The sequence below is a fragment of the Bombina bombina genome, chromosome 2, assembly GCF_027579735.1.
Source record: "Bombina bombina isolate aBomBom1 chromosome 2, aBomBom1.pri, whole genome shotgun sequence".
In the NCBI taxonomy this organism is placed as follows: Eukaryota; Metazoa; Chordata; class Amphibia; order Anura; family Bombinatoridae; genus Bombina; species Bombina bombina.
In genome coordinates this window covers 767204000-767230294 of record NC_069500.1, presented here as the reverse complement: position 1 = coordinate 767230294, position 26295 = coordinate 767204000, and the positions used below count along the sequence as shown (strand labels likewise).

At 38.2% G+C, this 26295-nt stretch overlaps 1 protein-coding gene across 1 annotated transcript; it reads left to right on the top strand.

Annotated features, from left to right (window-relative positions):
- The first annotated feature begins 47 nt into the window (after positions 1 to 47).
- On the top strand, positions 48 to 26295 carry COPE (COPI coat complex subunit epsilon). The gene is made up of 10 exons (XM_053702907.1): positions 48 to 206; positions 277 to 339; positions 1379 to 1479; positions 4363 to 4515; positions 5123 to 5176; positions 6980 to 7061; positions 8780 to 8935; positions 13151 to 13219; positions 15912 to 15986; positions 25848 to 26295. The coding sequence occupies exons 1-10, from the start codon at positions 108 to 110 to the stop codon at positions 25893 to 25895; spliced, it is 900 nt and encodes a 299-aa protein (XP_053558882.1). The 5' UTR covers positions 48 to 107; the 3' UTR covers positions 25896 to 26295.

Below are 26295 nucleotides of genomic sequence, written 5' to 3'. Positions count from 1 at the left end.
TTTCCCGAAGGCCTGGTCGCTACAAGACGGAAATATCGACAGTGACAAACCAGGATGGGCGGAAGTGATTGTTGGCAGGCCGGGTGACGTGTCCGGTAGAGGCAACTATGGCTGCTCAGGGGGAGATAGACGAGCTGTTCGATGTGAAGAATTGGTTTTATATTGGGAGTTATCAGCAGAGCATCAACGAAGCTCAGAGAGTGAAGGTATATAATCAGTGCACAGTGTGTGAGGGGAGATCAAGCACAATATAACTGACATTTGACTCTCTTGCAGCCATCCAGTCCAGAGAAGGAGGTGGAAAGGGATGTGTTCCTGTACAGAGCGTATATAGCGCAGGTGAGACACACTGGCAGTCTTGATCTGGAACTAAAGGAATTGTGTATTTAAAAACCAGGGGTGATATCATAATATTATTTAAAAGTTAGGTTTCTGTAATGTAACTGCACACACATATATATGTCGTGATTTTGTTTATTTATGGTCAATTTGTCATACCCTATGATTTTATGTACATTTTGAACCATATTATGTTTATATTTGTTATATGTAACATTTCAACCTTAAAGGGACATTAAACACTTTGAGATGGTAATATAAAATGATAAATTGTATATAATAAAACAACTCTGCAATATACTTTCATTATTTATTTTGTCCTCTTTGCCTGTAATTCCTTTGTGAAATTGTGAGCTTTTCAGTTCCTGTTAGAAATGGAAGTGCAGAACACTGTTAAATCCAGCACAACCATTGGCTGCACACTCTAGTGACCTATTTATAACTGTCTCTAATTGGCCACAGCAGAGGAGGTAACACAAGTTACAACATGGCAGCTCCCAGTGTTTTATAGATACTAAAACTTTACACTTATTTTGTCACTTTTTAAACAACTAATGAAACTTTAAAAAATACATCTACATGTTAGTCATGGACTAATCTTTTCTTTGAATGTATCATTCTATCTAGCATGTATTTAGTGTTTAATGTCCCTTTTAATAAAAATAAATAATGATTCAAACTAACGTTTACCAGCACAAAAATACACAAATATATTAAATATGATAAAAAGTTTTAAAAAAAAATTCAATTTTTCAAAAATTAATTTTAAAATGAAAAAGACAAATACAACCCTTACTTAAACACACATTCACCCTCAATTCATATATCACAAAAATAAATAAATAAAGCAAGAAGAATAATTAATATAATTTTAAAAAAGTAGGGGTGATGTTGCATCTATAGTTTGAGGGGGATTTTTTTGTGTTGAACATTTTCAACTTTCAAGTAGTATTAATTTTAGATCAATTAGGCGTGATACATCACCGTTTCTCTTTAGATTACTGGTTTTATCTAAATGGGTATGTGTTTTTTTCTTTAGAGGAAGTATGGTGTTGTCCTGGATGAAATACGGCCCAATGCCAACCCAGAGCTTCAGGCTGTCCGTATGTTTGCAGATTATCTCTCTAACGAGAGCCGTAGGTTTGTATTTCTTTTTTAATCCTGACATTACATATGGCTTATATAAGGCTTGTTCTTTTCCAACTACTTTAAATATACAGATCAAAAATTTTCAGCAAAACTGCTTGGGACCATTTAGGTAATAATACAGCTTATTCATGCAGCCTAAAGGCAGCTTTCTATCATTCTTAAAGGGCCATTATATTGCTAACATTACATTCTCTAATTTATTAGAACATATAGTTTCAACACAAGCGATGCTGTAGTGCTTAGATTAACCCCCATGTGATTGGATCAGCGGAAGTTTCCACTCATGACAAGCAGTATTTTGTGTGTCCCAAGGGGGACCTTAAAGAGACAGTCTAGTCCAAAATAAACTTTCATGATTCAGATAGAGAATGTAATTTTAAACAATTTCCCAATTTACTTTTATCACCAATTTTGCTTTGTTCTCTTGGTATTTTTAGTTGAAAGCTAAACCTAGGAGTTTCATATGCTAATTTCTAAGGCCGCCTCTTCTCTCAGGGCATTTTGACAGTTTTTCACCACTATAGGGTGTAAGTTCATGTGTGTCATATAGATAACACTGTGCTCACGCACGTGGAGTTCCAGTGAGCCAGCTCTGATTGGCTAAAATGGAAGTCTGTCAAAAGAACTGAAATAAGGGAGCAGTCTGCAGAGGCTTAGATACAAGGTAATCACGGAGGTAAAATGTGTATTAATATAACTGTGTTTGGTTATGCAAAACTAGGGAATGGGTAATGAAGGGATTATCTATCTTGTTAAACAATAAAAATTCTGCAGTAGACTGTCCCGTTAAGTGATTATCCCCTTTTTTTTAACAGCCAAAAAAATGGATCTATAAGCCCTGGCATCAACAAGGTCAATATTAGTAATAATATTATTATGGGATCACAAACGGTTATTAGTAAACAAAACCTCTTATTTGAATGGTGGTGATCAGTGTTCCCTCTAAGGCTAGTTTGGCCCAGAAGTGAAACTGTTACTAAGAGCAATTAGTACACACCACACAATGCAGACTGCAAGGTATGGTTCCCTTATTAACTGTTTCACTGCTGGGCCGCTCACAAAACTAGCTTTAGAGGGAATACTTGTGGTGATATATTTCTATGATGAGGTGTTAATTAAAGCTTCTTTAGAATCACCAGAACATATAAAATACAACCAGCAATGTGAGATATTTGTCATTGTTATAACAATAACATGGCAGTTCGAAGGACACAGGACCGCTTATTTAAAAAAAAAAAATTAGGAATGCTGCTTTCAGATATGGGGTCTTATATCTGTCTTGTGGGGGTAACAAAGGTGATACCCCCACATACTGATTTTGTGTTAAAAGGACAGTAAACACCTTGAGATTTTTAGTTATGCATAATGTAACAAATTTGCAATATATTTTCATTATTTATTTTGCCCCTTTTCATGTAATTTAGAACTAAAAATTTAGCAATTTCTAGTTCTCAGAACATGAAATGCACCTTGCTGACTTCCCAAAGCTAACCCTGCTACATATATTTCACCAATTGGCTTTAACTGATATCAACTGCAAAACAACTTATTTTATACTAACTTTATGGCAATGGCTAGCCATGTTGTCTGCAGACTAAAGCCTTGATTGGACCCTCCAAATAAGGCAAATGGTAGGAGGAGTTTAGCAATTGAAAAATAATTTCAGTAACAAGGATGTTAATTTGTTTAAACAATTATTAAGACTTGTCTGTTATGTTATTCCATTGCCACGTAACAAATGTTTTGTAATTACAAGGTGTTGACTGTCCCTTTAAGTGTATATGCTGGAGCAGGTGTTCATGTGCATTTCCTTAAAGCGCTACAGCATGTTAAACCTGTGTTATATTTTATAAACCATATGGACTACAGTACTTTTTTCTGACTATTTATATTTATACTTTTAAGAGGGGTAGTCTATGTTTTTCTGATACTTATTTTTCAAACCACTCTTGGTTTCCTTTTGAATCTGCATTAGGATTCAATTTGATTATTTCATAGCTAGGGATATAATTGGCTGTGTTGCATTATTGTGTATATCCTTGTTTCTAGCCTAGATTCACTAAGCTTACAGAAGCAAACAAGATTGGAGGAGAGATGCATTGCTTAACTTATGTCAGCTCTCACCATGATTTCTCTGTTCAGTTTGTGCATTTGCAAGCTGACTGTTTAGAATATTGCTATTAAAAGCTTTCCTTTTAAAGCCAATGCACATTAAATCACAATTTCCAAAATATTGTTTAAAGGGACATTCAATTATTTTTAATTGAGGAAACTTAAAGGGCCAGTCAATGTTCAAATTAATGTTCCATAATTCTGCACTATTAACCTAGCGACATCTGCAAATGTGTTTTAAAAATTTAACCCCCCCAAATCCATACTATGTGTTCCTTGCCAGCTTCTTCTAGTTTCTTCAACTGTACATCATGATCACTTTGTCTAATCGTAGTGCAATCGGTCTTCCCGTTGAACTACATGTAGTGCACTATTGCACTGGGTAAAGCAGCTAACAGCTTTACCTATGTGGAAGCACGCTACATGGTGCACTGTGATTAGACAGCGTGCCCGTGAAGAGCAGTTTATGCTCGCAAGGAAGGTAAGGTAAGTCAAGTATGGGTTTGAGGGGTTACATTTTTAAAATCCTTTTTCTTTTGCAAGTTGTCGTTAGGTTAATTCTGCTCATAGTGAAATTTCAAGGCACATACGTGACAAATATCCTTGTGTTACTACTGAGAATGTCATCTAATTTATATAGTTTGCATCAGATACATAACAAATGTAATGTAATCTTTTATGTATTTATTAAAAACTTAATTTAATACAACTAAGATTTTTAAAAAGTTGTGTTTACTGCTTTTCTTTTCTCTCATTACTTAGAGATGCCATCATTTCTGATCTGGATAAGAAAATGGCTAAAAGTGTGGATGTCTCCAATACAACTTTCCTGCTGATGGCTGCTTCTATTTATTTCCATGATGGCAACACTGACGCTGCCTTACGGACTCTGCACCAGGGGGAGAGCCTTGAGTGGTATGGCACATGTCCCTTTACATATACCATGCATAAAGATGGAATATTAAACAGGTTCTGAGGCATAGTTAATTGCTGCACTCAAACATATTATATATATATATATATATATATATATAATTTGGTACTATGTCACCTCGAAAATGGGACATGCAGGAGATCCAGCCACATAATAAATAAAATGTAATTTATTATAGCTAAAGGGTCAAAAAACGATTTAATCTCATTTTAAACCAATTCGTTAAAATAAACATTTTTATTATTATGTGGCTGAAACTCCTGTATTTCTTGAAGTTTGTGGATTGTCAAATCTTTTCCTCCTGCATTTGGAGATCTAGAAAATAAATTGGTCGTACTGCTCAATAAAATACCCTGGTACTTCTTTGGATGGAAAGAGGTTCTAGTTTCACAGCTGTACCTTTCCCCTTCTTTAAATTAATTGGCATTCTATTCTATATATGTGGCCCCTCTCCTATAGCAGTTTTACTATGTGTGTGGATATAACTTGATGACAACATTTACATATAAGATCACTTGCTACTCTAGTCATTTGATCAAGTTCTAAAACATTCTTAATAAAAAGAATATATATTTTTCTCTCTTCCAGCACCGCTACAATAATTCAAATACTTTTGAAATTAGACCGCCTTGATCTTGCTAGGTAAGAGAGTTTGCCGGTATTTTTTATTTATATTTAATCAAATAATGTACTTGTGTACTTTTGATCTATTATTATGATATCATATTTCATTTTTAATGAAACCTGCTACTTTGACACCTACTTGATATGCTAAGTGTTATAAATTGGCAGGGCTATACTTAAAGTGATTGTAAACTTTACTGAATTAAAGGACAGTATTAAATAATACTCTTAAAAACAGGGGCACTTTAATTCATTAAAGTTTACAATGAAGCTTATTTTTTACAATAACTTTGCGTTATGGTAAACATAATGCTGATCCATAGATTCTTAATATGATATACAGAGATATTATGAGTCCTTAATCCACCCATAGCGTAAACCGATAACACATAGGTTCTTATTTAGCATAATATCCCCTGGTTTTTGGTTTATATGGCTGTCAACTCCCATAATATTTATCCGCCGACTGTATCTCCCCTCACCATTTCCCGCTCTGCATGTATTAGCGGGTCATATCCACTATCCCTTACCCGTCTTTGTCCAGTGGTGACAGCAACCCCTGAGGGGAGATACAGCATATGTCCTTTTACCATATGGGTCCAGTGGTGATATATTCCTATACCAACCCGGTCTTAAGCTTATATTTCTTTATCTTTCCTCCCAGCCTCACCCCTTCGAGTTTCACTCCCTATTCCCCCCCCCCCCCGACACCATTGAGCCTGTAGAAACGAATCCCATAGAAACATTTATTTTCTTTTTACATGACAGCCACCTAATTCATTCATCAACAATATTTCTTTCTAGTGATCTCAACAATTTCCAGTTATATATCAACTCTGAAGAGTGGACAATACATTTTCTGTAGTGAAATGGAGTTGACAGTTCTATAATAGATCCCTTATACCACTTCTGTTATTGTGATATTAAAGGGCCATAATACCCAAATGTTTAAACACTTGAAAGTGATGCAACATAGCTGTAAAAAGCTGACTAGAAAATATCTCCTGAACATCTCTATGTAAAAAAGAGATATTTTACCTCAAAAGTTCCTCAGTAGCCATCTCCCATTGTAAAGGATTTCTAAGCAGCATTTTAGTGTGTCTGTCCTGGGACAGCTGAAAGGATGAGCATCATGCACTCTCATGCTATTTCACCAATCGGGTAAAGGAAGCTTACTATGAAATCTCATGAGAGTTAAGTCAAATCTCATGAGATCACAGTAAGAGTTCATGACCTCAGCACTGCTGATGCTGATTGGCTGCTGTTCATTTCTTCATTTTTTTTTTTATTTTTTTATACCTGCAGCTGGGAGCAGGTGAAGTATAACTTTTTACACAGAACTTACTCTGCTGAGCTGAGGAGATTGTGAGGTAAAATAGCTTCCTTTTTTACATAGAGATGCTCAGGTGATATTTTCCTGTCAGTTTTTTACAGTTATACTGCATCAGTTTCAAGTGATTTAGCATATGAGTATTATGTCCCTTTAACTGTACGCAGATGTTAAAACAAACAAACAAAACAAAAAAACATAATGCTGATCCTCCGCCTGCAGCTCATTTCTTTAGCAGATCGATGACGATCCGACTTCCGCCAATCGTGTGCCCCTGTTTTTAAGAGTATTATTTAATACTGGCCTTTAATTCAGTAAAATTTACAATCACTTTAAACTAAACTCATCTGTTTATAACAAAAAAACCTAGCGCTTTATCTGATATCTAGAATTTATCAGGTTGTAAAAGTTATGTGCAATAACAATTGATAGGACAAAAGTTGAGCAAATATTATTTATTCTAGAAAGGATATGTTTTTTCTTTTGATTAGGAAGGAGCTGAAGAAAATGGTTGAAATGGACGAGGATGCATCACTGACTCAGCTGGCAACTGCCTGGGTTAATATTGCAACGGTAAGAAACTGAGTTTAACTGGCTATTGTAGTAAAGCAAAATACCTGTTAAGATGCCCTTGGAAATTTAGAAAACATACACATCTGTCCTCCTTTTTTTTTTTTTTAGATATGCATTAAGATTTTGGTTCGTGTGTGCCCTTGGTCTGTGTCATAGATATGGGAATAGCCATGAACTCTGCTCATTTAGTCTTGTTTCAGTGGAAGATAGCCATGTATTCTTATATTCTGACATTCCTGCCTCTGCAAAGAACTTATCCCCTTTTTTTTTTTTTTTTTGCTTTGCAACATTATTCTTGCCTTCGAGGCTGCTGAATTTCAGGACAGTCTTAAAGTGGCTGTAGTCTATATTGCTCCCTCTTTTGTTGTATATCATAAAAAAGGCATTTTGAGGACATCTCCTTTTCTTCCCAAAGTGGGTCAGTTTTTAGAATATTAATTCTTAGATTGATATCCTGAGCCCAAGAATCATGGGGAAGCTCATGATGTAGTCTTAGATTTAAGAGCTGAGGATTCTTTATGGGCCATGTATAAGTAACTTCTGCATATCTGTTCATCCTTCACTCCACCCATTAAAGAACACTAATTTATTTTCTGTAACACCTTGCATACATTGAAGTACTTTGAGACTATATATATATATATATATATTTATGAGTGTCAAAATTGCGTGTGTGTTTGTTTACACGCTGGGCTGGCCACCACTAACCTTAAAGGGACAGTAAACGCCAAAAATGTTATTGTTTAATAAAGATAAATAATCACTTTATTTACCATTCCCCAGTTTTGCATAACCAACACTGATATAGAAATATACTTTTTACCTCTAATTACCTTGTATCTAAGCTTCTGCTGACTGCCTTCTTATCTCAGATCATTTGACAGACTTGCATTTCAGACAGTTAGTGCTGACTCTTAAATAATTTCACATGCATGAGCATAATGTTATCTATATGAAACACATGAATTAACATCCTCTAGCTGTGACTGTCAAATGCATTCAGATAAGAGGCGGCCTTCAAGGACTTTGATATTAGCATATGAGCCTCAGCCTACCTAGGTTTAGCTTTCAACTAAGAATATCAAAAGAATAAAGCAAATTTGGTGATAAAAGTAAATTAGAAAGTTTTTAAAATTACATGCCCTATCTGAATAATGAAACTTTAATTTGTACTTTACTATCCCTTTTAAGCTATTTTTTTCTTTATGCTTCAGCTGAGAGTACAGCCTATCAGATGCTGGGCATGTAATCGGAAATGCATCCGCCAGGGTGCTGCAATTTCTATTTACACTCTGTTTCTAAGTGTTACCAATTTGACCAATTTTACATTTTGTTTCTTTTCAAGCAGGATTTGATAGGAAAGTCTTGCAGACAACTCTTGGTGACAATTCAAATAAATCTCTTTTTTTTTATAGTTACCAATAAAGTTTAAATTAAAAAATCTTACTGATGTTAGGTAAATTCTGTGTGCTATTACGTCCAATTTTATTTCAATTCTGTAGATACAAAGAATAACGTAAGCTCTTTATAATGTGGTTGAGCAGTTTCATTTTCAGTTTGTAGCATCTTTTCTCTGGCAGCCAGAATCCTCCCTGCTCACTTGTATAGTATTTTAGGGATCTTACTTAATTGTGGAATATTTTATTAGATTTGTTTTTCCCATAGTGTTTGTGTTCCTTCCTGATCTAATATGTACATTTTTATTTTATTATTTTTAGGGGGGAGACAAGCTGCAGGATGCCTTCTACATCTTCCAGGAGATGTCTGACAAATATTCATCTACTCTGCTGTTACTGAATGGGCAGGCAACATGCTACATGGGTCAGGGAAAGTGGGAAGATGCAGAGGGAGTGCTGCAGGAGGCATTAAACAAGGTAGGGAGTTTAACATTCATTTACTAAAGGACAATTAAACACCCCTTTTTTGTCTAAAAATGATGTGTTGTCTCACACTCTCTAAATGGGCCAAAAAGCAAATTCTATAAACTAGGGTTTTAAAATGCTGTAAATTGTCTAAGCCCACTGTTTTATTTTCAGCATTAGCCATTTTGGTGTTTTTTATTAGTTTGTTTTTTTCTGGCCTCTAGAGAGTGGATGAAAAGAACAATTTAAAGGGACATGACACCAACTTTCATGATTCAGATGCAGCATACAATTTTAAATAACTTCCCAGTGTACTTCGATTATTAATTTTACTTTATTATTTTGGTACCCTTTTCTTGAAGTAGTAGCGATGCACTACTGGGAGCTAGACGATCCATATATGTGTGTAGCCACCAATACCCAAGCCTACTTAGGTATGCTTTTTAACAAAGGATGCCAAGAGAATGAAGCAAATTAGATAATAGAAGTAAATTGGAGAGTTGTTTAAAACTGTATGCTCTGTCTGAAACGTGAGAGAAATTTTGGGAGTTTTACATGCCTTTTAATATCCTGTTCAGTTTGGTTTTATCTGGTTTATTCTACTTTGATTCCCAAAAAAAAAACTTTGTTATAGACCGCTCACCAAATGTTACCTGTAACCATTAAACATAACCTTATTTCTTGGCAATCAGAGCCCTTTTAGAGAACATCTTTGGCATTAAAATGAAGTGAATACAATGTCATCCTAAATGTAATGCGGGTCTTGCCAATCCCTGTGAACAAAATATGTAGTCTAAGTTTTTCAAAAAAAGAAAACTTGTATTTTCCTTCCTAGGAACAAACCTTTAAAGGAATATGAAACCCAAAATGTTTCATGATTCAGATAGAGCATGTAATTTAAATCCAATTTTCTTCTATTATCTAATTTGCTTTGTTCTCTTGGAATCCTTCTGTGAAAAGCCTAGGGAAGCTAGCTGCTGATTGGTTGCTGCACATATACAGGGAGTGCAGAATTATTAGGCAAATGAGTATTTTGACCACATCATCCTCTTTATTCATGTTGTCATACTCCAAGCGGTATAGGCTTGAAAGCCTACTACCAATTAAGCATATTAGGTGATGTGCATCTCTGTAATGAGAAGGGGTGTGGTCTAATGACATCAACACCCTATATCAGGTGTGCATAATTATTAGGCAACTTCCTTTCCTTTGGCAAAATGGGTCAAAAGAAGGACTTGACAGGCTCAGAAAAGTCAAAAATAGTGAGATATCTTGCAGAGGGATGCAGCACTCTTAAAATTGCAAAGCTTCTGAAGCGTGATCATCGAACAATCAAGCGTTTCATTCAAAATAGTCAACAGGGTCGCAAGAAGAGTGTGGAAAAACCAAGGCGCAAAATAACTGCCCATGAACTGAGAAAAGTCAAGCGTGCAGCTGCCAAGATGCCACTTGCCACCAGTTTGGCCATATTTCAGAGCTGCAACATCACTGGAGTGCCCAAAAGCACAAGGTGTGCAATACTCAGAGACATGGCCAAGGTAAGAAAGGCTGAAAGACGACCACCACTGAACAAGACACACAAGCTGAAACGTCAAGACTGGGCCAAGAAATATCTCAAGACTGATTTTTCTAAGGTTTTATGGACTGATGAAATGAGAGTGAGTCTTGATGGGCCAGATGGATGGGCCCGTGGCTGGATTGGTAAAGGGCAGAGAGCTCCAGTCCAACTCAGACGCCAGCAAGGTGGAGGTGGAGTACTGGTTTGGGCTGGTATCATCAAAGATGAGCTTGTGGGGCCTTTTCGGGTTGAGGATGGAGTCAAGCTCAACTCCCAGTCCTACTGCTAGTTTCTGGAAGATACCTTCTTCAAGCAGTGGTACAGGAAGAAGTCTGCATCCTTCAAGAAAAACATGATTTTCATGCAGGACAATGCTCCATCACACGCGTCCAAGTACTCCACAGCGTGGCTGGCAAGAAAGGGTATAAAAGAAGAAAATCTAATGACATGGCCTCCTTGTTCACCTGATCTGAACCCCATTGAGAACCTGTGGTCCATCATCAAATGTGAGATTTACAAGGAGGGAAAACAGTACACCTCTCTGAACAGTGTCTGGGAGGCTGTGGTTGCTGCTGCACGCAATGTTGATGGTGAACAGATAAAAACACTGACAGAATCCATGGATGGCAGGCTTTTGAGTGTCCTTGCAAAGAAAGGTGGCTATATTGGTCACTGATTTGTTTTTGTTTTGTTTTTGAATGTCAGAAATGTATATTTGTGAATGTTGAGATGTTATATTGGTTTCACTGGTAAAAATAAATAATTGAAATGGGTATATATTTGTTTTTTGTTAAGTTGCCTAATAATTATGCACAGTAATAGTCACCTGCACACACAGATATCCCCCTAAAATAGCTATAACTAAAAACAAACTAAAAACTACTTCCAAAACTATTCAGCTTTGATATTAATGAGTTTTTTGGGTTCATTGAGAACATGGTGGTTGTTCAATAATAAAATTAATCCTCAAAAATACAACTTGCCTAATAATTCTGCACTCCCTGTATGCCTCTTGTCATTGGTTAACTCACTGATTTCAGCTAGCTCCCAGTAGTGCAATATTGATAATTCAACAAAGAATACCAAGAGAATAAAGCAAATATGATAATGGGAGTAAATTGGAGAGTTTTTTATTTCATGTCCCTTTAAGCCATTTGTCTCCCAGAATACAGTCCTTAGAGGTTTTAAATATGGATGCCTTAGTGTACAATGTACCATTTCAGTCACGTCATGTAACAGCCTTTATGCAAAAAATAGTAATTTGGCATATAGCCATAAAAATAAAGCTTGGCTGACTATATAAAAGTTAACTTGGCTGCTAACAGAATTAATGCTGATAAAGATAAAGAACGTCACCATCCTTGCCGAGACTTTTAGCAGCAGACACTTTTTCTTACCCTCATACACTGCCTTTCTCCTTCCCATTTCACCACTGATCTGCAAAATCCTAACTTTAAGACAACATTTATATAGAACTAGTTAAGGGGCATTTACCACAAACTTAAATAACTGTAAAAGGGACATAAAACTCAAAATTTATCTTTCATGATTTAGACCATGGGTCCGCCCAAACCTTTTCGGACCTCAGGGACCACTAAATTTCAGCAGCTCCAGCTTCCTCCACCCGTTGCAAAGCCTCTTCCTGGGTTTAAAATGAGGAATCCGGCGAATCAGAAATGGCTTGCGACGACCAGAGGAAGCTAGAGCTACTGTCAAGTTTAAAAGGTAAGTTTTTTTTTTTTTTTTTTTTTTTTTTTGTGTGTGTTTTTTTTCACAACAGGAGTGAAATTTAAATTTTGATGAATTAAAGTGCCCCTGTTTTTAATCGAATTTTTAAAAACTGGGCACTTTAGCATCAATTTACATTCACTTTAAAAATCAGCTCCCCGGGTACGTCTTTTTTCTTTTTCTGGGAAATGTAGTTCCCATTTGTAGCCAGAGGACAAATGGGGTTAAAGAAAGCTGCAGTTCATTTGAGAGTATGGCAGTAGTTTCAGGGTTCATAAACCTAGGTACCAGGTACTTCAGGCATTCAAGCCCTGTTTAACCACAGTAAAAACACAGCAGTGTAAAATCATTATACCTGCTATAGTTGTAATATACATGTAATTCTTCCCCCTTAAAGGAATTGTCTGTTTATGATACTACTACAGTAAGTCTCAAATTGACCTTAGAGCAGCCAACGAGGCCACAACAAAACTAGGAATATGAATTTTAACTCTGCTCTTCAAAGGATGGATCCCTGAACTGCAATAGCAAAGCCCTGTTACTTAGGATACCAAAACTGTTTTTAAATTTTTTTTTTTTTTTTTAAAACATTCTTCTGTATGCAGATCTGCTGTAATAAAGTTTATAAATGGTAACATGTCAATGATTTATACAAAATTGTAATTGTATGCCCTTTAAGCTTAAACTATTTTGAAATAGGAAATTTATGTTTATCACAGCTCATTTTATAGGGACAGTTTGCTCATTGGCTGAACAACTCCCATAAATTTAATTGGTGAATTGTGACATACCCCAAAAACATGAAAACAAAAAGTATGATTTTGTTGTGTGTGTGCTGGAATATTTTTCATAAAAACTTAAGAATTTTATATATTTAGAAATGTTAACAATTATAATTGTTACCAAATATCATTTCTTTTTGTTCTCTTATTCACTTGCAGGACAGTAACCATCCAGAAACCCTAATCAACTTTATTGTCCTGACACAGCACATCAGCAAACCTCCTGAGGTGAGGGTTTGTTCCTTTTCAACTTTGCTTTTTTATCACTAACTTGGAGGGATGACTAGTAAGATAACATTATGGTCCTGTACATATGAAAACCGATACTGTCACTATGTTCTGTAAAGTTTATAGTATTGTACTTTCTTAGCAGCCAGAAAATATTGTTTATTAAATCTAGATTTTACACAGGTTCTTTATTTGTAGGCTTAAAGGGACTAAACCCACATTTTTTTTCTTTTGTGATTCAGACAGAGCATGCAATTTAAAGCAACTTTCTAATTTACTCCTATTATCAATTTTTCTTCATTTTCATACTATCTTTATTTGAAAAAGAAGGAATGTAAGCTTTAGCGCCGGCCCATTTTTGTTTCAGTACTTGGGTAGAGCTTGCTGATTGGTGACTAAATGTAGCAAACCAATCAGCAAGCTTTACCCATGTGCTGAACCACATGCATTTTCAAATAAAGATAGCAAGAGAACGAAGAAAAATGGATAATAGGAGTAAATAAGAAAATTGTTTAAAATTGCATGCTCTATCTGAATCATGAAAGAAAAAAAATTGGGTTTAGTGTCCCTTTAATAATTTTCTTAAAATAACAAAAACAAAACTAGTTAATAGCTCAATTTACCCTATAATGGAGGAGACACACAACTATATAAATATATTGTTAGAGGGACTTTTGAAGGGACATATGATACAATATCAGTGTAATATAACTATTCATAAACCGTTATAATAATACAAAATATTTGTTTATCTTTTGCAATATATATTTTTATTACCCCACCCACCCCTGTGTTCCCTTGTTCCCTGCTATTTTAAATGTTTTCCAACTCTGACAATTGGAACTGCACATGGCAGGCTTCACAAGCTTAAGGACATGTCTGTCCTAACTAGTATAGGAATAAGGCAAATAATGGGGGGTGGTAATTGGAAAACCATTGCAGAAAACAAGAGGTTAGCATTCAGAGGATACTATGTTGCCGCATATGTTTTAATGTAACAAGGAATAAAGGATTTGATTTTAAGAACCAGCTCCCCGGGTACGTCTTCCCTTTTTTTTTTTTTTTTTTTTTTCTTCTCCAAATTCAACTGTTATGTGAATGCACTGTAAGACGACATAAAACATTGTACGTCCCTTTTAACCAATGAAGTAGTACACTGTGTAGGAGTTACCTTGCTAATTTTGAATATGCAGATTCTTTTTTTTTTTACACAAAGTAAAGCAAAACTTTTTCTTTTTTTATAGATTAGTCTTTATTGATTTTTCCAGTGTGAATGTAAACAAACAAACATTACAGTTCCAGATAAGAAGCGGCACTTTTTGATATAGGGGACCATCATCTCTGTGCCTAAATATACACTTTGTTTTTTGTTATTGTTGTTGTTGACAGCCAATTCACATGTTCCGAGGGTCCAGCAAAGTTAAGCTTAAAGGGACCTGACATTCAATTTTTTTTTTCTTAAAGTGAAGGTCAATCATATTAAAAACAAGGGCACTTTAATTAATCAAAATTGACATTTCACTTGTTTTCTTCAAAAACGTACCTTTTAATCCTGACAGCCGCTGCAGCGCTTCCTCTGCCCGTCGCACGTCCTCTTCGCGGGTCCAAAATGACGAATCCGGCTTCCTCCAATCACGGCATTACCTCAGGCCATGATTCCCCCCAGGGGGGAAGCCATGATTGGAGGAAGCCATATTCGTCATTTCTGATGTTTGAAGAGGCTTCCGACGGCCGGGGGAATCGCTCGAGCGGCTGTCAGTATTAAAAGGTAAGTTTTTGAAGAAAACAAGTGAAATGTAAATTTTGATTAAAGGGACAGTCTAGGCCAAAATAAACTTTCATGATTCAGATAGAGCATGTAATTTTAAACAATTTTCCAATTTACTTTTAGCACCAATTTTGCTTTGTTCTCTTGGTATTCTTAGTTGAAAGCTTAACCTAGGAGGTTCATATGCTAATTTCATAGACCTTGAAGGCCACCTCTTTGATATGCGTCCCCAAATCTGCGATTTCTTCTATTCCATCAAAACAGGACTTCTCATCTCTTATTCTGCAAGTGAAACAATGCATCAAAGATGAGATTTCTGATCTCAAAAAGGAAATTCTGGAGATTGGGAATAGAGTTGAGAGCTTGGAAGAAGACTTGCAAACACGCACACCAAGAGAACAAAAGTTAGATAATAGAAGTCATTTGGAAAGTTGTTTAAAATAACATGCTCTGTCTGTATCATGAAATAAAAAATTGAGTTTCAAGTCTCTTTAATGTTTGAATAGTTTTGACAACGCTCAACATGTGCACAGAGCATGCATACCTAATTACAGGCATGTCCGCCACCCGTGAAAAGTACCTGCTAGTGTATAAAAAAATTGGTTTGTATTTATTATACCGTTTGTACAGGTACCATATAGAAAATTCCAGTGTAACTATAAAAAAGAAAACAGTTATCTGATAAAGGGGCAAATCATTATACCTCTTAAATTCCTATCCTGTGTAGGGGTTTAACACCTTCAGTACCAGGGTTTTGAGACCAGACATTTTCATAATTATGCTATGTGTCCATTTTACACTTTGACAGTTTGTAGATTTACTTGTACACAGGAACATCATTGTTTCTTTCCTTTCAAGTAGACTGTATCTTTAATCTCTCGTTGCATTCTATGTTTCATAAAGCTTTGTCTTTTTTCCCTCAAGGTTACCAACAGGTATCTATCTCAGTTGAAAGATGGACACAGAAACCACCCATTTATTAAAGAATTTCAAGCAAAGGTAAAAACCCAAACTTTGATATTGATGAATGATGAGTTTCTGAGGTTATAGAGAACATTATATGAAACTTTTGTTCTCCCCAGGATCTTTTTAATGAGTGCACCACCTGACTAAAATGTTAGCCATTATTAAGCTAAAATGATCTAATATTAAAAATGTTCAATGTTTATTGCACAGATTATCATTAAATTTGTTAAATGAATAATTCAATAATCATAAATAAAAGATCCAGCATCCTCTGTTATACCAAAGCTTTAGTAGTTATATTAAGTTGTTTTTTTATACACTATTATCAATTCTACTGTTATTATAAACATGCTATACATTAGGATACAGTTGATAGTTAGGTAATTCATCAAAAATTGTGGCTATACTTAAATATATATTAACCCCTTAACAACCCTGTAGGTCGCTGGTCTTTCTACGGGGCTTGTTCTTTTAATAGTGCAATCTTGCCCCCGGTGGCGAGACCACGCTATTTCAGGAAGTCTGCAGGATGGAGGGAAGGTGTAATAGCGCAGTTTTGCCTCGGGCGACAAGACTCGCGCTATTATAAGCAGAAAAACCCTTAACGACCACCGACTTACAGGGTACGTCAGGTTAAAGAGACAAACTCAAAACAGTTTCCCACATAAATCTACATTAATCAATAAAAATAAATCATTGTTATATACATTCATTATACAATTTTGATTGCTTTTCCTGACTGTCACTTTGTTAGCACAAGGTGCAGAGTTTTGCAAGTTTTCAAAACCTTTATTTTGTATCTAGGTCTTTTGCAATTCAGTACTATATTACTGATATAAAATATTCATTTATTACAATAATAACATTTTATGTATAAATCCTTTTATTTAAAAAAAAAAAAAAATGTTTTAGTATTAGGAGTAACAATTGGGGACACACAGGACCCCTGTACTAATAGACACAAACAGGTGGGTCGGACACGCAGGTCCAGATAAAATTATTATCAAAACATTGATATGTCAGGTGACCCTTCCTTAAAAAGGGAAGGGGACTTTAAATAAATGATTCTAACATATAAAAACAGTGATAGGATCGATACATTACAGCAAAGAATCGAGAGTCTGGGGAAAGGCGGGGGCAGTTCATCTTGGATAGCCGCGTGGGAACCAAGTACCAGTGGGATATGACTTTGTAGTGTGTTTTAAACATTGTTATTCAGTGCAATGTTTTCTTAGTCAGTGTGAGAGATCTCTGCCAATTGTTAACTGGGATGTGAGTGTGTAGAAGGGCGTCCCACCTAGCGTGTGGTGCTGGTTCAGGAGGTATAGTACCTTCCAGTAGATTGTGTGTTGACAATGGCTTTAACAGTCTATGACCCCTGTGCCAGATGGACTCCCATGGGGTAAGGGGACGGGAAGAGTTGGGGACAAATCCCAAACTTGTAAGGAAACTTTTAATTCTGATGAGTTTGAAGTGAAGGAAGGGCGGAATACCCGTGTGTTTTTGTAATCGGTCTAGTTTAATGAATCCATCTTGGTGTTTCGTTGACCAGAAGTCTGAAACTTGTTTAACACCTAATTGAGCCCAGGTATTAGGGTGGGTTTCCGCTAGTCCCGTGAGAAGACCAGCAACAGAAGTAACAGGGGAGGTGTGGGGCGCAATCAGTCGGCAGTGATGAATCTTATCCCAGACCGAGAGGCACTCTAAGATTATGAGATTAGTGATACCAAGAGTTCTGCAACTATGAGATGGGGTCCAAATCAGATCTCTGAGGAATATGTTGGAAGGTAGCGAGGCCTGTTCGATGTCTCCATTTGTCATGTGACTGAAGTACCCCCCCATTGGGATATTATAACATTTTTTTCTCTCAATGTTATACAATTTTGAATAGTAGTCTGCAAAGCAGTCTCCAATCAATGAAGGCAATCTGAGTATTTTGTTGTTGTGTTGGATTTGATGTATGCGGGAAGCACTATTCTGATGACGCAATTTGTTAACTAACATAGTGTCAGCTTTGTTGCCTTTTGTGATAAAATATTTAAGTTGATTGATGTGGGCTCAAATGGTAGTGATTTGTGCTGATGTTTCTTCTGAGATTGTGGCACGGTTAGTGTTCTCTAGAGTTCTAAGTTTCATACTACTTGATTTCATACAACTTGGTGTGCACTGCTTGTGGAGACCGGTAATATCTAGTTGCTAATGGAGCACAGCTGGATAGTAAGAGTAACCTTTGGTATGAGCGCTGTGACATAGAAAGATATCGGAGGGCTGGGAATCAGATGTTTTGACAGCTCCAACTTTGGGCAGAGAAGCAAAGTGTGTTCAGGAGCCTAGATGGTACTAGTCTGGATCGCCTGCTCTCTTCAGGCTCGAGTAGATGGAGCAGGGTAATGTCCAACGTCTCCCAATTCTTCTTTGCAGGCCGCAAAGCCAAGATGGCGGCCGTTCTCACCACACCGCTCTTCACCCACTCTTTTGAAGTCCTCAACTGTGGCAGTCTGCTCGCTCCTCAAGAAGTGCCCGACCTCGGCGGCTGTACTTCTAGGATTCCAAGGGTCAGTCAGTTCTCCAAACCATATCCGACCGTAAGTAACGGTCTCTCCAGGCCAGGAAGGCCACAGTCTCCTGCAGACGGATCCCAAGCAGCTCCCAGCTCTCTGCTTGTCTTGGTACCCAACTTCTTGCTGGTATGTCTTCTGTGACTTTGGAGCGGAGCCCCGACCCTCCAGAGTAGTAGTCTTAGGCGGGTGCAGGTGTTGTAGGTTAGCAGGTTGTAGAGCTGTTAAACATCCGGGAGTCAAAACTGAGGTAGAAAGAAGCGTTGAACCTCCAAATATAACTATCAGGCTATGCATAGTGCCCGGATAGTTCCCTCAATGATATGGGAAAGTTTCCATAGAGAAAAGTTAAAGTCAGACTTTTAATATATTTATATCCGGAGCTCTGTTCTCGCACGTCTGTTCAGCTCAGCGGTTAGCTCCACCCCCCCTTATGTATAAATCTTTATGGTGCACGTGATCTCCAGAACACTAAATGTTCTGGATATAATTCAGATTATCCTAATTGTGTGACAAAATAATACTATAAATATTAGACACAGAAACTCTATGCAGCTGTTCAAAATGAAAATAAAAAACTGAACCATTTAAATATAACTGAAACACAACCACATAAGAGGACACACAGTTGAGCAAAACAATGACTAATGAGAAAGTAGTTTTAGAAATGGAGCATAAAATGGACCAATAAGAGCATCCCGAGTTACCATGACCAGTAGTCCCCAAACTGTCCTCTTTGATGCAAAGGTTAAGTAACTTTTTTTTCTTTTTGCAACTAATAATTCTTTAAAAATTTGTCAGCACCTTTTTTTTATTATTGAAAACCATTGTGTGGTATGTGTACTCACTTTTGTTGCCAACAGCTTTGACAATCACAGCTGTGTGTTAAGTTATTTTGAGGGGACAGCACATTTACACTGTTATACAGGCTGTACAGTCACTAATTTACATTGTAGCAAAGTGCCATTTCTTCAGTGTTGTCACATGAAAAGAAATAATAAAATATTTACAAAAATGTGAGGGGTGTACTGACTTTTGTGGGATACTGTATGTATTTATATCATATGGTGGTACATGTATTTAGATTTTTGCTGTACAGTTATATGGTGCACTAGGAGCTATTATAGAAAGGGTAATGTAATACTTTTATTTATGCATTTGTATTAGTTTATAATGGCTCAGAAAATGACAAATGGTCATATCTTGTTCAATGTAGAAGGAGTAAATGGTATCAAAAGCAGCGCAAGATACAAAATACCAAAAGTAAAAAAACAAAAACTAATAACCAATATAAACAGGGACAAAAAAAAATGTGCACGAAATAGGTTAGTTTCCAGCTATCTAGTCAAAGAGCTTAAGGGGACAGTTTACCCAATAACTTTCTCTCCTTTAATTTGTTCCCAATGATCTTCTTTTACTTGCTGAAGTGTGTTAAATTGTTTACAAATAATCGATTATGAAAATAGTTGTCAACGAATCTCATAATCGATTAGTTGGTTTGCAATTAGTTGGTCTGTGAACTAGATATTTTCCCCTAACCTTATAGCTGGTTATTTATCATTGCATATAGATATTCAATATATTTTTTCTGTTAGAATGAAGTCAAGGGTTACCTTATTGAGAGGCCCCTTGCGAAGGTGAAAAACACTTTGCATTGATGAAGAGCTAACAAAGATAAATATCCCACTTTGGTGAAATTGGCAAAACCCTACTTATACACCTCAACAGCCTTTTCTCTGCTGCAGGAAATACAGCTGCAGAGAACCAGCCTTAGCCAGAAGCATGTGGGCATGTTGAGATTTTTGCATTTCAATCCAAAGTTTCTGAAAGAGTGAATAACAGAATGTTGTTAACAGTTATAGTCTAACTCTTAGTAGTTCTACCTCTTTTCAAACCGTTTTCGGTTTTGTTTTGTTTAATTATAAAACTCTGCTCTGCTGCTTAAAAATTGAAACAGTTGTGTTAATGTAAAGTTTTAGTCTGAAGTTTATATTTGTAACACTCATTATGTGGATATTATTTAAAATATAGGAAACTTATTGATTCTTAATCAAAAAAAATTATCGGCCGATTAATCAATTATGAAAATAATAGTTAGTTGCAGCCCTACAAATAGCTCCTTAGCCTTTATATTGCCATTTGGAATAGCTAATTTAGCCTGTAGTATCCCTACATATACTGAAAGTTTCTATACCTAGGTATAGGCTATTGAGAAACTATGTAAACACAGCCAGCAGCAATTTCTCAAACATTTAGTATGCTGCAGCTGGTATACGTCATGGGTAACACATTCAGGGAAAAACTATTTTGTTCTTAAATAGAGTCCACAGCAGCATTCATTACTTTTGGGAAATACGAACCTGGCCACCAGGAGGAGGCAAAGACACCCCAGCCAAAGGCTTAAATACTCCTCCCACTCCCCTCATCCCCCAGTCATTCTTTGCCTTTCATCTCAGGAGGTTGGCAGAAAGGTGTCAGAATTTTTAAATTTTTGTTTTTGTCTCTTATGGAGGGAAGTACTCTTCGGCATGGGACGGGAGTTTTTAGTAATCCTGTTAGCCTCTCAGTGAGGGCTTGGATGAAAGTTAGAGTTCGGAGATGCAGGAAGTTTCTTTCTGCGAAACAATCCCGACTCAGATTAACAGCTCCTCAAGCAATCAGCGTTGTCTAACTTCGCTTCGCTGCCTGCTTTCTTCTCTCAAGTCCATGGCGGAGGTGATGCTACTATTCGTCACACTTGAAGGGCCGTATTCCTGTTCCACGGCGTTGATTCCGGTAAGATCGTTTCATTTTACTTTATGTAATGTACTGTAATGTGATGTTTCCCGTGTGGCTAAGCTCCTCGTGGGTTTAACTTTTAACAATGGGTCTCAGTGAGTCTCCGTTTGATCTTGGAATCGAGGGTTAATATCTCCTGAGGGGGGTTATGGCACAGGGGGGTTTATAATCATGTTTATGTGATTCAACCTGCTTATGTGTGAGGTTATGGGCTCGTGGTTGGAACTTTGAGGCCTTTGGTAGTGACGTGGCCTGTTGGCTGTACGTACTTTTTGGATTATACAGTTCACCCTGTGTCCGGCATGGTTACGCTATGTTCCCATATCCCATTTCTGCATTCCTGACTGTGTGGCGTTTGGGATTTAATCTAGTCTGCGTGGGTCTGGTCATAGGAGTTGGCGAGTGCCCCAGCCATTGGTGGTGTCAGGTGCCGTTTTGTTGTTACTGAGTAGTCCAAATTGCTATCACTTCCTAAAGCTATGGGGGATTCTGATGCTGAGCCTGTGATCATTTCAGATTCAGTTACGGAGGATTCGGATAACGACATAATTGTAATATCTGATTCAGATTCGGTGGCAGGTGACGAATCCGATTTTAGCCTTGTTGACTTCTGTCAACCATTCTTGTTCCATTTGCCATGTGGGAGCACCTGGTTCCTCGGGCTCGGGGAATCTGGGGTCTGCTGAGCCATCCGCCTCTGGGGGTCCTGTCACCCAAGGAGCGAGTTCCCTACCTAATGTTCCTCTTACACATGCGGGTAACCCAGTTTATAGTTCCTCCATGCGGGGTGATGTGTTCCCCCCTAAGAACTTGCAGCACGCTTTTTGCTTTCAGATAATGTTGGCGATGGCTTGTCTACACAGCAGAGACGTTTCTTTAATAATGTGCTCGTGCCCTGTTGTCCCGGGTATTCCACCTTGGGGTGGGCCTCCGCAGTATCCTGAGGGTTCTGTTCTGGAGTGTTGTGCATTTCGGTACCGGATTGCGCGCCTTCGCGTGTTGCTCAGACACCTGTTTGAGTCACTGAATGACCCTATAGTACATAGATATGGGAATTTTCAGTCCGATGGTCCGAATGGTACTAAACGTTAGACATATGGGGATGAGGTAATCTCCTATTGTCTTTATTTGAGTTTTTCCCAATTGTGAGATGGAACTCCGTTTGGCCTTTTTTGGGGGGTGTTAATATCGATATTTTAGTTATATCTGATGGATGTCTTTTATTTGTTTTTGTTTCCTTCGGGAACCATCTGGGATTGATACTCTTGGTTACTTCTGCGGAAGTTGTTGGACATGTTAGTCCTATGTTTAAAATGTCTGTTTTTCTTTTCTCCTATGAGGGAGAGTTTATGCAGTTTGCTGGTTAGGTCCCTTAGTACGGGCTGACCCTGTTTGGGTTCGTCCGGTCTTACGGCTGCTCAGACACGTGGTGCTGTTTTGACTGTGGTTTGGTAGCAGCGCTGAGTGCTCAGATTAATATTTTTTTTATGTTCCACTGCAGCATTCGAGAGGAACCCTTGGTTTCCTGAGGCAGGAAGGATTTAACAGGTCCTTATAGCTTCTAGTTATAGGTGAGAGTGTTCCGTTGCGTCACTCTGTCATCTGATTTAGTCAGAGCCTTGTGTGCCTTCTCCAGGTGGGGGAGGGTGGGCAAACTTTGGTCCCGTTACCGCTGTTTGAGTGGTTTGCCTTCAGTTTTAGGCTTCAGGATGGTCCTGTTAGGACTGGATCCTACGGCTTCTGGATAAGCTGTTCAGAGCTGCAACAGGTCTTAAAAAAAACCTCCGCAACCTGGACTCCTTATAGGGGATGTGTCTGCTGTTCTAGTGTCTAGATGCAGTTTTTTATTCTTGGACTGTATGGTCTGTCCAAGTGTTGAGACCTTTAGGTTTCTTTTCATGTCTCCAGATGAGTCAGATACCCTTTTGGGGACCTGTGTCCCGGATGATGGTTGATCCCTGTGGGAACTTGTCTAGCTTGGGGTTTCCCAGAGCTGGGAAGGTTAAGCACCTTTTTTTTTTTTTCTCTGTACCCTCTGCCTGTGTGGAGGTAATGGAAAGCCTAGCCCGGCTAGTAGGGTTTTGTGGACTTCATGGTTCCCTGCTGTTGTCTTGTGGCTAAGAGGTCCCTTCATACGACTTCTGGCCCAGCTCCTTGGAGCGTGGGACTTTAGCTAGGGATGGTCCCTTACTTTAGTCGGGGCCTGCAAGTCTCTCGTTATCCAGATTTAGGATATGTGTCCATTCCCCTTTTTGTCTGACTTTTGGCCAGTTGGGGTGTTTAGTTCTCGGGTGAGACTGCTTGAACTATTAGGAGTCTGTACCTATTTTCCTTCAGAGACTCTGCTTCTGGGGCTTTGCTCAGTTTCCTAATCCTATTTTGGATTCTGGGATCTCAGGATTGGTCGGGGTGTTCTCTGGTAGTGGGAACTTGGGCTGTGTCCTTCATCTATCTACCTGTCCTGGTCAAGATTTGGCCTAGTGTTAGAATATTTATTACTCCTTACTGAGTATCCCATGTCATCTGGGAGTTCCTGGGTGGCTAGCGCCTTTGAGTGTGGGTTTCGACTCTACTGCTGGCGTGGGGTTCCAATTTCTGTTGCTCCTTAGGGTTGCAATTCCCTGGTCAGTTGCTAGTGTCCCCGTAGATTTCTGATTTGCAGGTAATTGGGGTTGGCTGTGCCTCTGTTTGGCATGTGACCTGTAAGGGGGTCATCTTCTAGGACATTCACGTTGGGGGTTTTTATACCCACTTAACCGGTGGTTCGGACCTTTGGGTCATTGGTGTACGTTCTGGTTCTTTCCCTTTCATAGGGACTATTCTCCTTTCTTTGGAGATGAGGTCATTTTTTGTTTAGGACCTCTTTGGGTCGGGAGGCATAGGGTGGAGGTGGTCCGTCTGGGGCCTCTCCGGTTCTAAGCAGATTGTGGGCCTTGTTTTGATAGATACTTATCAGTTTATGGCCTTATCTGGGGTCAGTCGGGTTGTCCTTGTACTCTGGTGAGATGGTTCTTCCATCTCTTCGCTCGTTCCTGTATCAGTTTCAGGATTCTTTTTGTTCCTGTACTGGATCTGTGTTGGCTGGGTTGGTCCAGCTGGGTATGGGTCTGCAGGCAGGACTTAGTGGCCTAAGGGATAATTATCCTGCCTAGTAAGCTAAGAGCTTAGAGTTTGAATTCCGCTGTGGCAGCTTTCTTAATAATGGAATGTCCGAATGGTCTAGGGATCGAGGTATCCTTTGTCTGTGAGAGCTTGTTAGCTCAGTCTGCAGGGAGAGGTTTTCTCTTTCTTCAAATTCAGAGGGTATATTCTCCTTCTCGAGAGGCCTTGATGGAGGCTTGTGTTCTCCTTTTTTAGGGGCCTAAGTGTGGGTCGGGCGGCTTAGGTTGCTGAGAGAATGCCCTCTGTTGAGGGATTGTTTTTATACGGTCCGCTTACTGTGGACTGCTTCTTAATCCTTGCTAGCTCTTTGGTGTTGCCTTGTTATGGACACAGTATTGTTGATCCTGAAGTTTTGTCCTGGGTCTATTACACATTTTCATGATGAATACTTTGGTATTCTATGGGTGGGCGCAGGGAGGACTTTGCGTCTTCTGTTACGTCCTTACTTGCAGGATGTTGGGGAGATGTTTTCCTACCTCTGTGTCCGGATTATTCTGGTTTTCCGCTTCATGTGGTGTGGCCTTATTCTCGGTTTGGATCCATTTTTGTCTCCGTGAGCCGGGTCTTCACACACTTGAGGTGTTTTTCTGTTGTATTAAAGGAACCTTTTGTTTTCTTCGGTCCTTTGCCTTGCCCCTGGGGTTTAGGGTGGTTGGAGGAACCTTTTATTGGGGCGACGGTATCTCTTGGACTGTTGGCTCAGTCGAGTCCGTTTTGCGGTCTCTTGTTTGGCTCTGGATTGACTGCGAATCAGTGTCATCGGGGCTTTTCTTCAAAATTTTTTTTTACAATTTTTCTCGGGTTCGAGGAAGAGGGATTTTTTGTTGGGTTGTGGTTCAGGTCTGGTGCCTTCAGTTTGGGCCGCCTTTGTACCCTCCCGTCTTGGCATTCAGTGTCCTCTTTAGCTTGGGTATTGATTTCCCAAAAGTAATGAATGCTACTGTGGACTCTTTCTATTTAAGAAGAATAACATAAATTATGCTCACCTGATAATTTCATTTTCTTCTGATGGAAAGAGTCCACAGCACCCCACCCGTAATCTGTGGGGCGTCCTTATATTCTTCTGGCACCTTTTCACCCTGATATTTCTTCTAATGTTCCTTGTTCCTTGGCAGAATGACTGGGGGATGAGGGGAGTGGGAGGAGTATTTAAGCCTTTGGCTGGGGTGTCTTTGCCTCCTCCTGGTGGCCAGGTTCTTATTTCCCAAAAGTAATGAATGCTGCTGTGGACTCTTTCCATCAGAAGAAAATGAAATTATCAGGTAAGCATAATTTATGTTTTTACAGTGAACCCATCCTTTTAAATGTATTGGAGGAGTAGATATGCAACTTGTGTTCTATAAAACAAAATTCCAGTAACAATGTTGAAAATATATTTGTCTTTTTATTTTTTCAGGAAAATGAATTTGACCGCCTTGTTCTGCAGTACGCCCCAAGTGTGTGAATCTGAATAGATTAATGTACATTTGCTTTAGTACACAATCCTATGTCAATAAATCACTCTTCTCTAAGGGCATTGGTGGGATAACAGTTGCTTAGAAGTGTATTTTGGATGTACAACAGCTCAAATTAAGATCTTAACAGATCGAGAGTCCTGCACCTCAGAGATGGTCGAACATTAATCTGGACACAGAGGGTAAATGGAGCAAACATAAAATCCTGGAATAATCAAAATGCATTTTCTGCACTTTTCATATAACTTTAAAGATTGGAGAATCCGTATAATAAATCCGTGTGATAAAAATATAAATTGGAAGCTTAATTTCAGAAAAGTCTACAACATTTTTTTTTCCCAATGTATTTCTTCATCAGCATTCCTAATAAATTTACTTTTTTTTGTTCAA

Bases quoted from the DNA above. Each gene is read 5' to 3' on its own strand.
- COPE (XM_053702907.1), top strand. From the start codon at position 108: ATGGCTGCTCAGGGGGAGATAGACGAGCTGTTCGATGTGAAGAATTGG. The intron at 207-276 runs GTATATAATCAG...ACTCTCTTGCAG, and splicing joins ACGAAGCTCAGAGAGTGAAG to CCATCCAGTCCAGAGAAGGA. The intron at 340-1,378 runs GTGAGACACACT...TTTTTTCTTTAG, and splicing joins ACAGAGCGTATATAGCGCAG to AGGAAGTATGGTGTTGTCCT.